Source organism: Trifolium pratense, linkage group LG7 (genome assembly GCF_020283565.1).
Source record: "Trifolium pratense cultivar HEN17-A07 linkage group LG7, ARS_RC_1.1, whole genome shotgun sequence".
Taxonomy (NCBI): domain Eukaryota; kingdom Viridiplantae; phylum Streptophyta; class Magnoliopsida; order Fabales; family Fabaceae; genus Trifolium; species Trifolium pratense.
This window is the reverse complement of record NC_060065.1, coordinates 37,705,021-37,717,035: the sequence shown is the minus strand read 5'-3', so window position 1 is coordinate 37,717,035 and position 12,015 is coordinate 37,705,021. Positions and strand designations below refer to the sequence as shown.

The 12,015-nt window shown below is 30.0% G+C and overlaps 1 protein-coding gene and 2 long non-coding RNA genes across 3 annotated transcripts; 1 reads left to right on the top strand and 2 right to left on the bottom strand.

Annotated features, from left to right (window-relative positions):
* Window positions 1-3,963: 3,963 nt before the first annotated feature.
* LOC123898220 lies at window positions 3,964-5,909 on the top strand. Its single transcript, XM_045949120.1, has 2 exons — window positions 3,964-4,239; window positions 4,788-5,909. Exon 2 carries the CDS (start codon window positions 4,813-4,815, stop codon window positions 5,506-5,508), a length of 696 nt encoding a protein of 231 aa, XP_045805076.1. The 5' UTR covers window positions 3,964-4,239; window positions 4,788-4,812; the 3' UTR covers window positions 5,509-5,909.
* Window positions 5,910-7,999: 2,090 nt separating this feature from the next.
* On the bottom strand, window positions 8,000-8,651 carry LOC123899056. Its single transcript, XR_006805496.1, has 2 exons — window positions 8,235-8,651; window positions 8,000-8,132 (listed from the first exon to the last, which is right to left on the bottom strand). It is a non-coding gene; the product is annotated as an uncharacterized LOC123899056 (long non-coding RNA).
* A 1,642-nt stretch (window positions 8,652-10,293) lies between these two features.
* On the bottom strand, window positions 10,294-10,981 carry LOC123899500. The gene is made up of 2 exons (XR_006805645.1): window positions 10,771-10,981; window positions 10,294-10,554 (listed from the first exon to the last, which is right to left on the bottom strand). It is a non-coding gene; the product is annotated as an uncharacterized LOC123899500 (long non-coding RNA).
* Window positions 10,982-12,015: the final 1,034 nt, after the last annotated feature.

Genomic DNA, 12,015 nt, shown 5'->3' with positions numbered 1-12,015 from the left:
TCCACAAGATAGTCTGAGGAAAATACCAACATTACATGGTTTAACTAAACTGAATAGACTGTGATAATGTAACTATTAACAACTTTACATTAGAACCATGGTAACTGATAAATACATGTACATGTGGCATATTCCTATATAATAGTTTCTTAAACTGAAAATAGGTAATCATGAACAGACTTCTATAATCTCGCTGATTCGTCCAGTCCTCAGCTTCTTGAACGAACAACCTGATACCTATAATCAATAATCGTGGGGTGAGACTACTAAGCCTCAGTGAATTTCTTACTACCCACTACTTGGTGTGCTAACACCGGTGTCCTGAAAATAGCTGATCACTGATAAACATATATTCATTAATGAATAACATAACATAAATAAAGGTGTATCACACAATTATAATCTTATTCATTTTACAGGAAGCTTTCGATGTGAGTATGTCTCGAAAGATCCACTAAGGATGTTCTCCTATTAGGATGTTCTCCACTCAGGATGTCCTCCACTTAGGATGTTCTCCTCTACCCGTTGTGACATAGCTATGTCACGTTGATCTTACTCACATTAATTTACTTAACGGATTTTCACTGATGTACGAAAAACCTGTCATAGCATAAAGCTATACTAATAAGTGGTTTGGGAATTAACCACTATTGATCAACTATTCTAATTAACTAACTTAACATAATAACCCATTCCCGGGGGAGCTTACATGCATAGTTCTAGTTTTGATTTCTACTTATACTCATATTTTAGAGCATGTACGTTTCGGTTCCATCCAAGATGATTAGGTACTTCGTATTTTAAAACTGTTTTAGTGTTTCTGGGCAGTTAGGGACTATTCCGAGTTTTTCATGCATCGATTCAAAAGTACTAAAAATATCTTGATTTTCCCGGAGACCTTGTACCGACTCAAGCCATGCTTGCACCGGTTCAACTTACCCAGAATTTTCCAATCTGCACTCTGTGACCTCTTGCACCGGTTCATCATAATAATGCACCGGCTCAACATGCCCAGACTGCCCATTGTACTCATTTCTGGTTGAACACGTTCAACCAGATCTTGCACTGATGCAAGATCGTGAAAAAGTGTGGAAAACCTGTAGAATCATACTCCAAACAGACCCTAGTTGTCTCTAACCATTTCTAACACCCTAATCATCATAGATACAACCAACACAGTAACATACAATGGGGAATTTAGTTCAATTTCATTATTAATCCATTTATGAGTTGTCTAAATTACTAATCATGTTATAAACATACATAATGAAATCAAAACCCTATGCTTTGGACTTATGGTTGCCATGTCTCTACTTAAAGAAACCCACCTGAAATTGAAGTTGAACCGCACTATCAACATCTTCGGAGCTCACCAAAATGCAGGTTTTGCATATAAGGTACTTCAAATCCATATAGAGAATTTTTTGCATAAAATCCATATCAGACCCTCAACTTCAGAAGCCTTCTGAGACTTCAATATTTATCTAAAAATTATAAATTTGGTACCCAATCGAAGGGAATTTCGTTAGCTTTCCATAGAAACAAAAATCACTCAATTCGGATTTACAGGGAGATATATAATACCTTTTAAATGAAGGCCATTTTGACAGGTCTACCTTAAGCATGTGATCGGCGTTCGATTCCTAGCTCATGCGTAGTATGGAGAAAATTCGGTTGGGATGAGAGAATTCACCTTGTGTGCCCCATAAATTCTCCGACGAAGATAATCATTTCTAACAATAGTAAAAACTTAGTACTAATATCATGCAAAAAAAAATTGACTTTTAACTTAACTACTTCTATACTCAAACACATAAAATAATAAATTCATAAATCTTTAACTCAACTAACAATCTCATTATTACCATCCTAAACATTTTAACCTAAATTCAAATCTGGACTTCACATATGTGTGTAAGTTTCAATAATGTGTCATTTTTTTTTTGAAGTACTTCTTTTTCCTTCCATTTTATAAGATTTAATTTGAATAAATACACTATTTATATGTCTTGTTTTGACTGTATTTTTCTATAAGTATAAAAATGTAAATATTATCATATAAGATCTTGTTTGATTTGTTTCGATTAATATTTTTAAATATCAATTTTTTAATAATTTTTACTAATAAACAATCTCTTATATTATAAGCTTGTATACACAAGCAAATCCTAAACCTAATTTGTTTTCCCTCCACTTTTATATTGTAGTTTTTTATTAAAAAAAATACAATTTTGTCTTGACTAGGATTCGAACCCGCAATCATTCATTACAATACAACACTTCAACCACTATGACAATTGTAATTAAAATTATGTTCACAAAGTGTTAAGCACCATCAATTTTCATAGGAAACATTTCATACGACAATTAAGCACCATCAATTATCATTGCACAGTTTAAATACGCTAATCCTAAACCTAATTCTTTTCCCGCTCATTTTCCCTCTCATTTTAACCCTAATTTAATTCAAATAAAATGTTAAAAAATACCTCTACAAAAATCGAGCCCATGACCTTTAAGATTTACTTGGTGAATTTGCCACTATGCTACATGAATCAATCTGATATAATTTGGTAATCCACGTGTGATAAATATGAAATTCATGCTTAATTTTGTTTAAATAGAAATCAACCCCGTTTTTTTTTATACAACTCTAATTTTTTTTTTATGTAATACACATTCAATTTCTTTTTATACAAATCTTTTTTTTTGTTTAAATAGAATTCAATTAATTTCTTTCCTCTCATTTTTTCTCCCGATTTTTACATTAATTAGTTTTCCATTTGATTTTTGCAATATTCAGTTCCAAATTAATTTAAACAAGATACGTTATAGATTTGGATTTGAGTTATATCTGTTATATATTATAAGCTTGCTAACACAAGCTAACCCTAAACCTAATTTTTTTTCCGTCTCATTTTCCCTATTTTTTTATTGTGGCTTTATATTTTAAAAAAAATACAAATTTGTCTACAATAAAAATCGAATCTGCATTTGCTTACAATAAAGTCTTTCAACCACTGGAGTATGTGCTTCAATCGTGATAAAAGTTAGGAATTCTAATATGTTAACCCTGTTTTTCAATAAATTTGAACGGCACCATCCCTTATCTCTTATATTATAAGCTTGCTAACATAAGCTAACTGTAAACCAATTATAAAAAAAGTTTGGGATATGACGAAATGTGTATATAATTTTTATACGTCTGATTACAAAAAAATATTTACTCAATTTTTAAATATTTTTTTTTACAAAACATGTCTCATTTTTTTTTCTTCGTTGCCACTATTCTTTTATGCCAAAAAAATCATAATTCAATTTAAGATGACAATGTGAACTTTTAATATTTAATCAAAATTTAAAATAAAGAGTAAAGACAATCTGTTAAACATGTTAAGATATATCTTTCGTCGTCGGTGTTTTCACATGGTCAGTTGTATGGTGCATCTTCAAGAGTTACTTCAAGAGAATGATTAAAAATTTTGATTATCAACAAATACGGTGAAGATGCAAATAAAATTTCTATCGTAGTTTACAAGGAAGTATTTCGTAATATATCATAATTTCCGTTGTAGGAAAATTTGTCCAAATTTATGGTTAATATTACTCCAATTTTTCATATACCTTATTTTAATCAGACCCGTGTGCACGGGTCGGAAGTTCTAGTTAAAAATATTGGCGTACGTGCGATTATCAATGTGTTCCTATATTTTGGGACGGAAGGAGGAATGCGTGTCACTTTATTTTTTGTTTTTATATATATATTTTGTCAAGTAATCTTCACTTCACATTAAAATGAAGGAAACGAGAGAATATATTTGTTTATTTCTTTTTCGAATAAATATTTGTTTATATTTTTTAAGAAATAAGGGAACTTTTTTGTGTGATAATTTTAAGTGACTCTATTTTTTTTAAGGATTTTGTATTGTCCTCTACTATCTTTCATAAATTATTAGTTTCTATTTTACATAAATTATTAGTTTCTATTTTACTTTTGTTTGTTACGAATGAAACGCAGGTTTTCACGAAAAATGACAACACACTGAGTTTTGTGTTGAGAGGATGATCATTGTCATGTCACCATGAAATATGGAAGCGGTTTCTGAAATTGCATTCAGATTTTCGATTGAAAAACATTTCGATTCTGAAATCGCTTTCAAAGATCAAAACTCTGTTCAACTCATAAACCTCACCTCTTTTCATCATCGCCTCCCAAATTCATTTATCAACTGTAACCTGGTAATTTAATTCCTTTTTTGCATTTTTTGAAAATTTTCTTTTCGGTTTAATTTTTTGTTTGTTTTGTTTCTGTTTTTTTATTAATTTGTTGGGTTTTGGATGAGATTGATTTGCATTTTATTGCACTTTCTTTCATTTTGTTGGGTTTTGCACTTTCTTTCATCGGCGTCAACACCGATAATAATTTGAAAAAATAACATAGTTTAATATAATTATGTGTCAGTGTCAGAAACCGACTCCTAATCCGAGGAGTGTTAGTTAGAAGTTTGAGGCAAAAGCACATTTAGAATGTCTTGTTGAAAATATAAATTATGTGTATGATATTTGGTTTGTTCCAAGCAAGGTAGGGAAAGTGGAATCTCAAATTTAGCCGCGTATTATGCAATTGCAACTTTGCAAGATTGAGAATGTGATTCTGATGTTGTTCTTGTTGGTGTTTTGCATCATTCATTTTATTTTATTTTAAGTGTATGAATGAAGCTTTTCTTTGCTTTGTTTTAATTAATGTTAGGACATGGAAACATTAGAAAATGTTGTTGATGTGATAGGTTTGATTAGAGAACTGAAGTTGTAATGGAGCTTGATTTAAATGAGAAGCCTGAAATTAAAGAGCAAATGAAACGGCTTGAAGCCATTTTCAAGGCAAACCAGACTCAGAAGCGGCAAAAATGTTACACTCCAATTCAGATAACTAATTTTGCAGGAGAATTGTTAACAAGAGCTGATAATGTTCAAGATGATGAAAGCAAGGTGACCAAGGAAGAGGTTGAAGGAGGGAAATCGGAATGTGAGAAAACACGTAAAAGGAAGGCTTCCTGTTTAGTTGCGAAGGCATTGGGGATGGAAACATCCACAGACGGCGTTGCAGGCCGCACTAGAAACTTCTTTGATTGTAATATATGTTTGGACACGGCGAATGATGCTGTATTGACTTGCTGTGGTCACTTGTTTTGTTGGGAATGCTTCTATCAGTTGCCATATGCTTATTCAAATGCCAAAGAGTGTCCTGTGTGTGCAGGAGAAGTCGTTGACACCGATGTCATACCAGTATATGGCAACGGAAGGGTCGATGATAGTGGTCAGTTTGAATTGAAAGAATCTGGTTTAAGATTTCCTGGTCGACCGCAGGCACCTAGAGTTGAGAGTACTAGGCAGCGTCGCAGAAGACGCGCTGTTACTTCTACAAACCATGATTTGTCTTTGTTTGGTAACTTTGGCGGATTGGAAGAGCCTGATCCGTTGCAACTCCCGATTATTTCTAATGATTGAATCATGTTTTAGCTTCTCTATCTCCCTAGTGTAGGCAGCACTTCATTTTAATTCTTTTTGCAGAAGTTAATTTTTCAATGGATTCTACACAACATATGTGGACAGTAACTTATCCGTAGGAAGCATCATACAAATAAATCCTAATTCTGTTGATAGAGATTTTCGGCTTTCGGCATTGCTGCTACAAATCAATGAGGACATCATACTCAAAATGTTGCTCTAACCAATTCTGCAACTTCTGTTTCTAATTTAACATCTAGATAACTCATAGTAGTATTGTCGTAGAACTTATGCTTAACCTTCAACATCTAGATAAATGATATTAGCAGTTTACTAGGCTCATACTGATTTTTTCAATGGACTTTTCATCTTAATATTAGTCTACTATTTATTTGTTGCACAAATTTTATTTGTCTTTTTATAGATAATTTACTTTTGGTTTTTAGGAGAATTTTTTTGAAGAGTGTACGATGAAAAATAGTTATTAGTCATAATCTTTTACGTTTGAAAGTATCGTTAAATATGTTTTAGTCTCTATTAAATTTTAGTGGTAATTTAAATTCTATGACAACGAGCCAAATTTTATTCAGGAGATAATAAATAATAATCATGAAAATTATAATATAGAGCTTAGGCTAAATTCATGAACAATAATTTTATATGACCCACTTTTTCTTATTAATTTTTTAATATTTTTTCATATGAGATTTGTAGTATTTTATTTTACCACTTTCTTCTCGATGTTTAGTAATTCATCACATTTTTTATTTATTTCGAGATGCCAACAAAAGCTTTAGAAGAAAATACTTGTAGAAATCCAAAGAAGTAGTAAGGTTTCAATTATTCATCCAACATTTTTCAGTCCTTTGGTTTTGAACGCATATAAAGGTATTACAAAGGGTTTTGAAACTTTTTGTATACATTGATCATGCGAAGTCCCAACTCAGTGAGATTTTTATTAAGATCAACAGTTTTCATATTTGTGTTGGCCGACACTAGGGTTGGGAATAGGCCAAGCGACCTACAGGGGCCTTCGGCCTGACCTGTTGAAGCCTGGTCTGGTCTGTTTATTAAAAATGTCAGACTCAGGCTTTGAAAAGAGCCTATTTACATAAATAGGCCAGACTCAAGCTTATAAAAAAGCCTACAAAACCTGATAGGCCGACCTGTTTATATTTAATAATTATTATTTATATAAGGGTCTTGCTAACGAGTGTCCCGGGGGCACTATTTAGCATTTGCCTTAAAAATAATATAAGGTTCAGATTTGGTGTCAAAGTAATCGTTGACTAACTCATATATATATATATATATATATATATATATATATAATGTTTTGTATTTATATAAATAATATTTTTCTTACAAGATATAAATAAGAATATTATATAAAGGCAAATGCTAAATAGTGCCCCCGGGACACTCTTTAAGCCCTTAAATAGTAAGTTTTTTATAGAATTTTTATCGGAATGCGTAAAGTCAACGCATTGGAAATTGTAGTGTTTAACTTTTTGAATAAAAAGTTTCTTTAAATGGAATGCTTAAAGAGTGCCCCGGGGGCACTCGTTAGCAAGACCCTATTTTTAATCAAAGGTTAATAATAATTCTTTAAAGTAACTAACTTAGTGTAGTGAACACCCTAATCTTATACCTTTATTGTTTTGAGATCATAAAACTTAACGTCAAGAACAATACTACACATTCTTTGTTTCCAAAAAAATTATTTTTCTAAACCTTTAATACTGCACTTCCACCGCCAATTTTCTTTCTACATCTTCATTAACAATTGGTGAATTTAGAATTTAGATAGGTTTGTCTAGATCGGTGAGATTTTATTTAGTGTTAGAATTAATTTTTGGTATTTCAGTTATCATTGAACAATTGCTTCAATCAAGTATATATATATATATATATATATATATATATATATATATATATATATATATATATATATATATATATATATATATATATATATATATATATATATATATATATATAATTCTATATAGGCGTGTATAAAAATCAGGTTTATATTTTATCCTTTCTTTTAAAAAAAATAGAAAATCCTATAAATTAAATTGAGTTTGTAAGCCAATTCACTGGTGATTCACTGATGTATACAAAAATCAAGAGCAGTTTATTGTTAAGGAGGTGGTTATGTACGTACTTGATAATTTGAGATAGGCGTAAAGAAACAATGATTTCATCGTTAGCCTTTTCCCTTTTTGTTGTGTTTCGATGATTCCATGGAGCAGAAAATAAGTGCGCTAATCGGGTGTATCGAGGGAGAAAAGATCACACAAATTAAGTTTAATAAATATTTGTGGACCGTCCAATTAAAAATAATATACGGTTTAGATTTGGTGTTAAAATAATTGTTGATACCAGGTGTTAACGGATCCTGACTCATAATATAAAGTAACAATATTACGGCTACTTTGAAGATCAAATTATAGATCTAAAATCAACATAAAATTATTTTTTGGAAAATTAGAACACACATTCACACCCATACTCAATACATCTCCCAGTTGCAACGGGGCCACATGGTAAACTGTGACAATCAGAGTCAAAATTGCAGATATGAGTTGAGTCTATCATATTGTTTTTTGACTCAGAATCTGTGACAAACAAATAAATGAATGTTTGTTGTGAGCGTGAAATATTGAATACTATAAGGTAAGAAGAAACAAAATTTGTAAAGAATTAGGAGAATGATTTACCGTTGTAGGATACAAGAAACAGAGAAAGGACGAGAGTAATAGCAGAAATAAACACAAGCGTTTTAGACATTGTTTCCTATTTTGTATGTAAGAAACAAAACTAAAAAATTTAACTACTTTATAATGTAATAAAAATTTAATCTTCATTGGCAGCATTTGTAAACCAAAAAAAAAATGACATGATTTGTTCATATAAGTTTATCTTAGCATATAGCTATTTACTTTATCGAAAAATTTTAACCAACAAACTACTACTTGACACAAAAAAAAAAAAAAACAATCCCACGATCTTTACACACTAATGAAAAGTTTTTAGCAATAATTTAGTTGCAAGAAACCTTTTCCAAAACTTGAAATATTGTCATAAAATGATTCTTAAATATATTGATATTGTGTTATCTCTTTATTATTACTCAATTGATCACCATTGAAAGAAAACCTTTTTATTATTTTTTTATTTCTATTTTTTTTTTTGTTATTATGATATTAGTACAAAGTTTTTAGTAGAGCACACAAGGTTGAGCTAGGAATTAAATTACTAACCATATACTTAACAGACCTAAAAAAAACTCTTATAACTTGACCCACTTTATTGTTGATTTTTTAATTTACATTTTTATTTTTATTTTGTTTGGTTTACAGTGGAGTTGAAGATCTAACATAGGATTTCTATCTCAACACTAAACTAAACTTATTAACTTTGGTTTTTTTATTTTATTTTTTATTTCAATTTCTATTTTAGCCTTTCATGTTATATAAGAGGTGCTACATAAATCAAAAGAGCAATAATAGTGTTTAATGATCATGATAAATTTGGTAGGGGGTATCGACTTGGATCCTTAGTTGCAGTGCTTTCTGCTGCAGTTCCTGCTGTATCATTCTGGCCCTTGAATAAATCACGCACACTAATTTCATATTAATACATATTGTTCCATTCCATATATTATTAATACATATCAGAGTATCCACATCTAATTATAAGAGAATCACGCACACCGATTCCATTCCATATTAATCACCAGCATTGTGCTACTATTAGTGAGGCAATTTTACAAGTATTTCTTTCCTTCAGCTTGTGTGCTTTACAAATAGCAATATAACATAACAAAGCATTGTCAGCGGTAATTATTTGATTCCATATATGCAAGCGGCGAAAGGTTTTAAATTGCAGTTCGCATTCATAATTACAGTCGTAGTATTGTTGATGCGGTAGCCACCGCATCGCACCGCAATTGCGATGTGATTTTAATTCACATGTATGGCTGGATCGTAACCAAATAACATTTATGAACCTCAAATGCTAATTTGCATCAAATATAATGAAAAAACTTACTTTTAACAACTTTCAACGGTGTATTTTAAGCACATTCGAATAAGTGTTTAAAGAATAAACTAAAACTCTACGATGGTAGATAAATAGTGTAGTGACATAGTGGTGTCATTATATAGAGTTGTGAAATTTCAAAATGATGATTTCACGCCACAACAACCGCATTATGCGTTGCAGCAACCGCTAATGACCACAATCGCAACAACCGCAATGATCACAATCGCAACAACCGAACTGTTACCGGATCCGTGACCGGAATTTAAAACTTAATGTAAAAGACCAAATTGGATCAGATAAACCAAGAGTATAGAAGTGAATTGATAAGCCAAAAGTAGTTTTTATGCCGATAATTCTTTTATGGTTATGTTATACAGCTTTGACCAAAAATAAATGTATTAATTGTACATTAATAATAGTAATGAAAATTTAAATTTTCTGATTCTTTTGTTAATTAAACGTATATGAAATAAATGTTAAAAGCATATGAGAAGAGAAAATTTTTCATAATGTCACGAATACAAAAGTCTTCGAAAAAATATCTCAAATAATATATAAAATATATAAAGATTTTCATTCAAAATGAAGAGATAGACTTTCATAAATCGACATATACACCAATACAAATTTCAAAAAATTCATAGTCAAAAATAAACACGTAATGAAAATGTATAAGTGTCTATTACATGCACCAAAAGAATATAAAAATATAAAAAGCTAACAATGTCAAAGTGTTGTAATACTAGTCATGAAAATTGCTTTCATAGTGTTGGTACTCATAATTTTTCATTAAAATATTGATATTACAATATTGATATTTCAAATATAAATTTTTCAAAACTTATGAGTTACAACAACAAACAGTCGTGCCTGGAAGACAACTGCCACCATTAGGGGAGCCTCCTCTTAACGATGCACAATACTGTTTGCATCCAGGTACGTTACATGTATTCATAAGATGGCAATTTCCTACATCTCTCACATCAGCTACAGCTGCAATCAATTAAACACCATTAGAGATCCATCTATGTGCATTCGTGACATTAAAAAAAATCATAATATATATATTAGTATTAGTTTCTAAAACACAACAAAAAAAATAAATATAGACAATTAAAAAATCAATAGGAAATTCTACAATTACATGCCATTTCATGGAAAAAATAACAAAATAACAAGATTAATATAGTTAAGAAATTAGTTTATTACCACCAAACATAACCGAAGCAAAGCACATAATTGCAATAGTGAAAACGAGAAGATTGGTACGAGTTGCCATTTTTTTCTACAGATTGTTAAAGTAACACCTTACAATAGGCTATTTATAGTCGCTATGAAATAAATTGTTATTATTAGTTTTTTGACAAAAACGTTATGAAATAAAAAGTAATAAATTAGTCATAATTGTATGAGATTTTTTTTTTTTGACTTAAACATATAATTGTTTACTAAATAACTGACTATATATATATATATATATATATATATATATATATATATATATATATATATATATATATATATATGTTTACTAAAACATAATATGTTTCCATTTATAACTTCTTTTTTTACTAAAATATAATATGTGTGAGAAAAGCATATTGCCTCAAAGTTAAATTATGTTGATTTTCTTGGCTAAAAAATATTTTGCTGCTTTTATTATCACTTATGCGATGATTTAAATTACTTTAGAACAATACAGTACAATACATAACTAGATAATACAGGACAAGACAAAACTGTACCGGAGAGATATAAGACGATAATATTTTTATATTCGAAAATAAAATGGATAATTTCGTATTTTTTTATAGTTGTATTGTGGACAAAAAGTTGTCCCGTAGTTCAGTGAAAGACAAAAAATCTTGTTTTTGTCGTGTCTCTTGCTGTCAAAATATTTGCTATATATTCATTGTATTAATGTAACATATTAGGAAGTTTTGCTTATTTCCTTACCATCACACTAATTGGTGATTTGGCTGTTTGTATCTATATAATACACCCAGGGACGGAACCAGGAAAAAATATTAAGGGTGGCGAAAATGTATACGATGTTAAAATGAGAGTATTAACGATGTAAATTTTTTCTAATTTACATATTTCAATAAAATAAATCACATCATCACGCCACTTTTATACGTTAGTTTTTATTATATCTTTACGAATATTTATTTGGTGTGATTTGTATATACAATATTTTTGTCTAAGAGTCAAGTGGACAAAATTTTACTCTTTAAATAAATAAATGGAGAATTTCTAGTTCGAATTTTGACCTTTACATATTATAATACTCTTATTAAGTGAGTTATGCTAACAGAGACTTATATACAAATTTAATCCTAAAGTAAATAAAGAATGACTAGCATTTATTAGTAACAAATATATTAAACTTCTCGGAGCAATTTTTCTTTTCTTTCGAACACAAGTAAAATAATCATAATGGTTGTCCCCGTA

Coding starts and splice junctions, on each gene's coding strand:
- LOC123898220 (XM_045949120.1), top strand. CDS start 4,813: ATGGAGCTTGATTTAAATGAGAAGCCTGAAATTAAAGAGCAAATGAAA.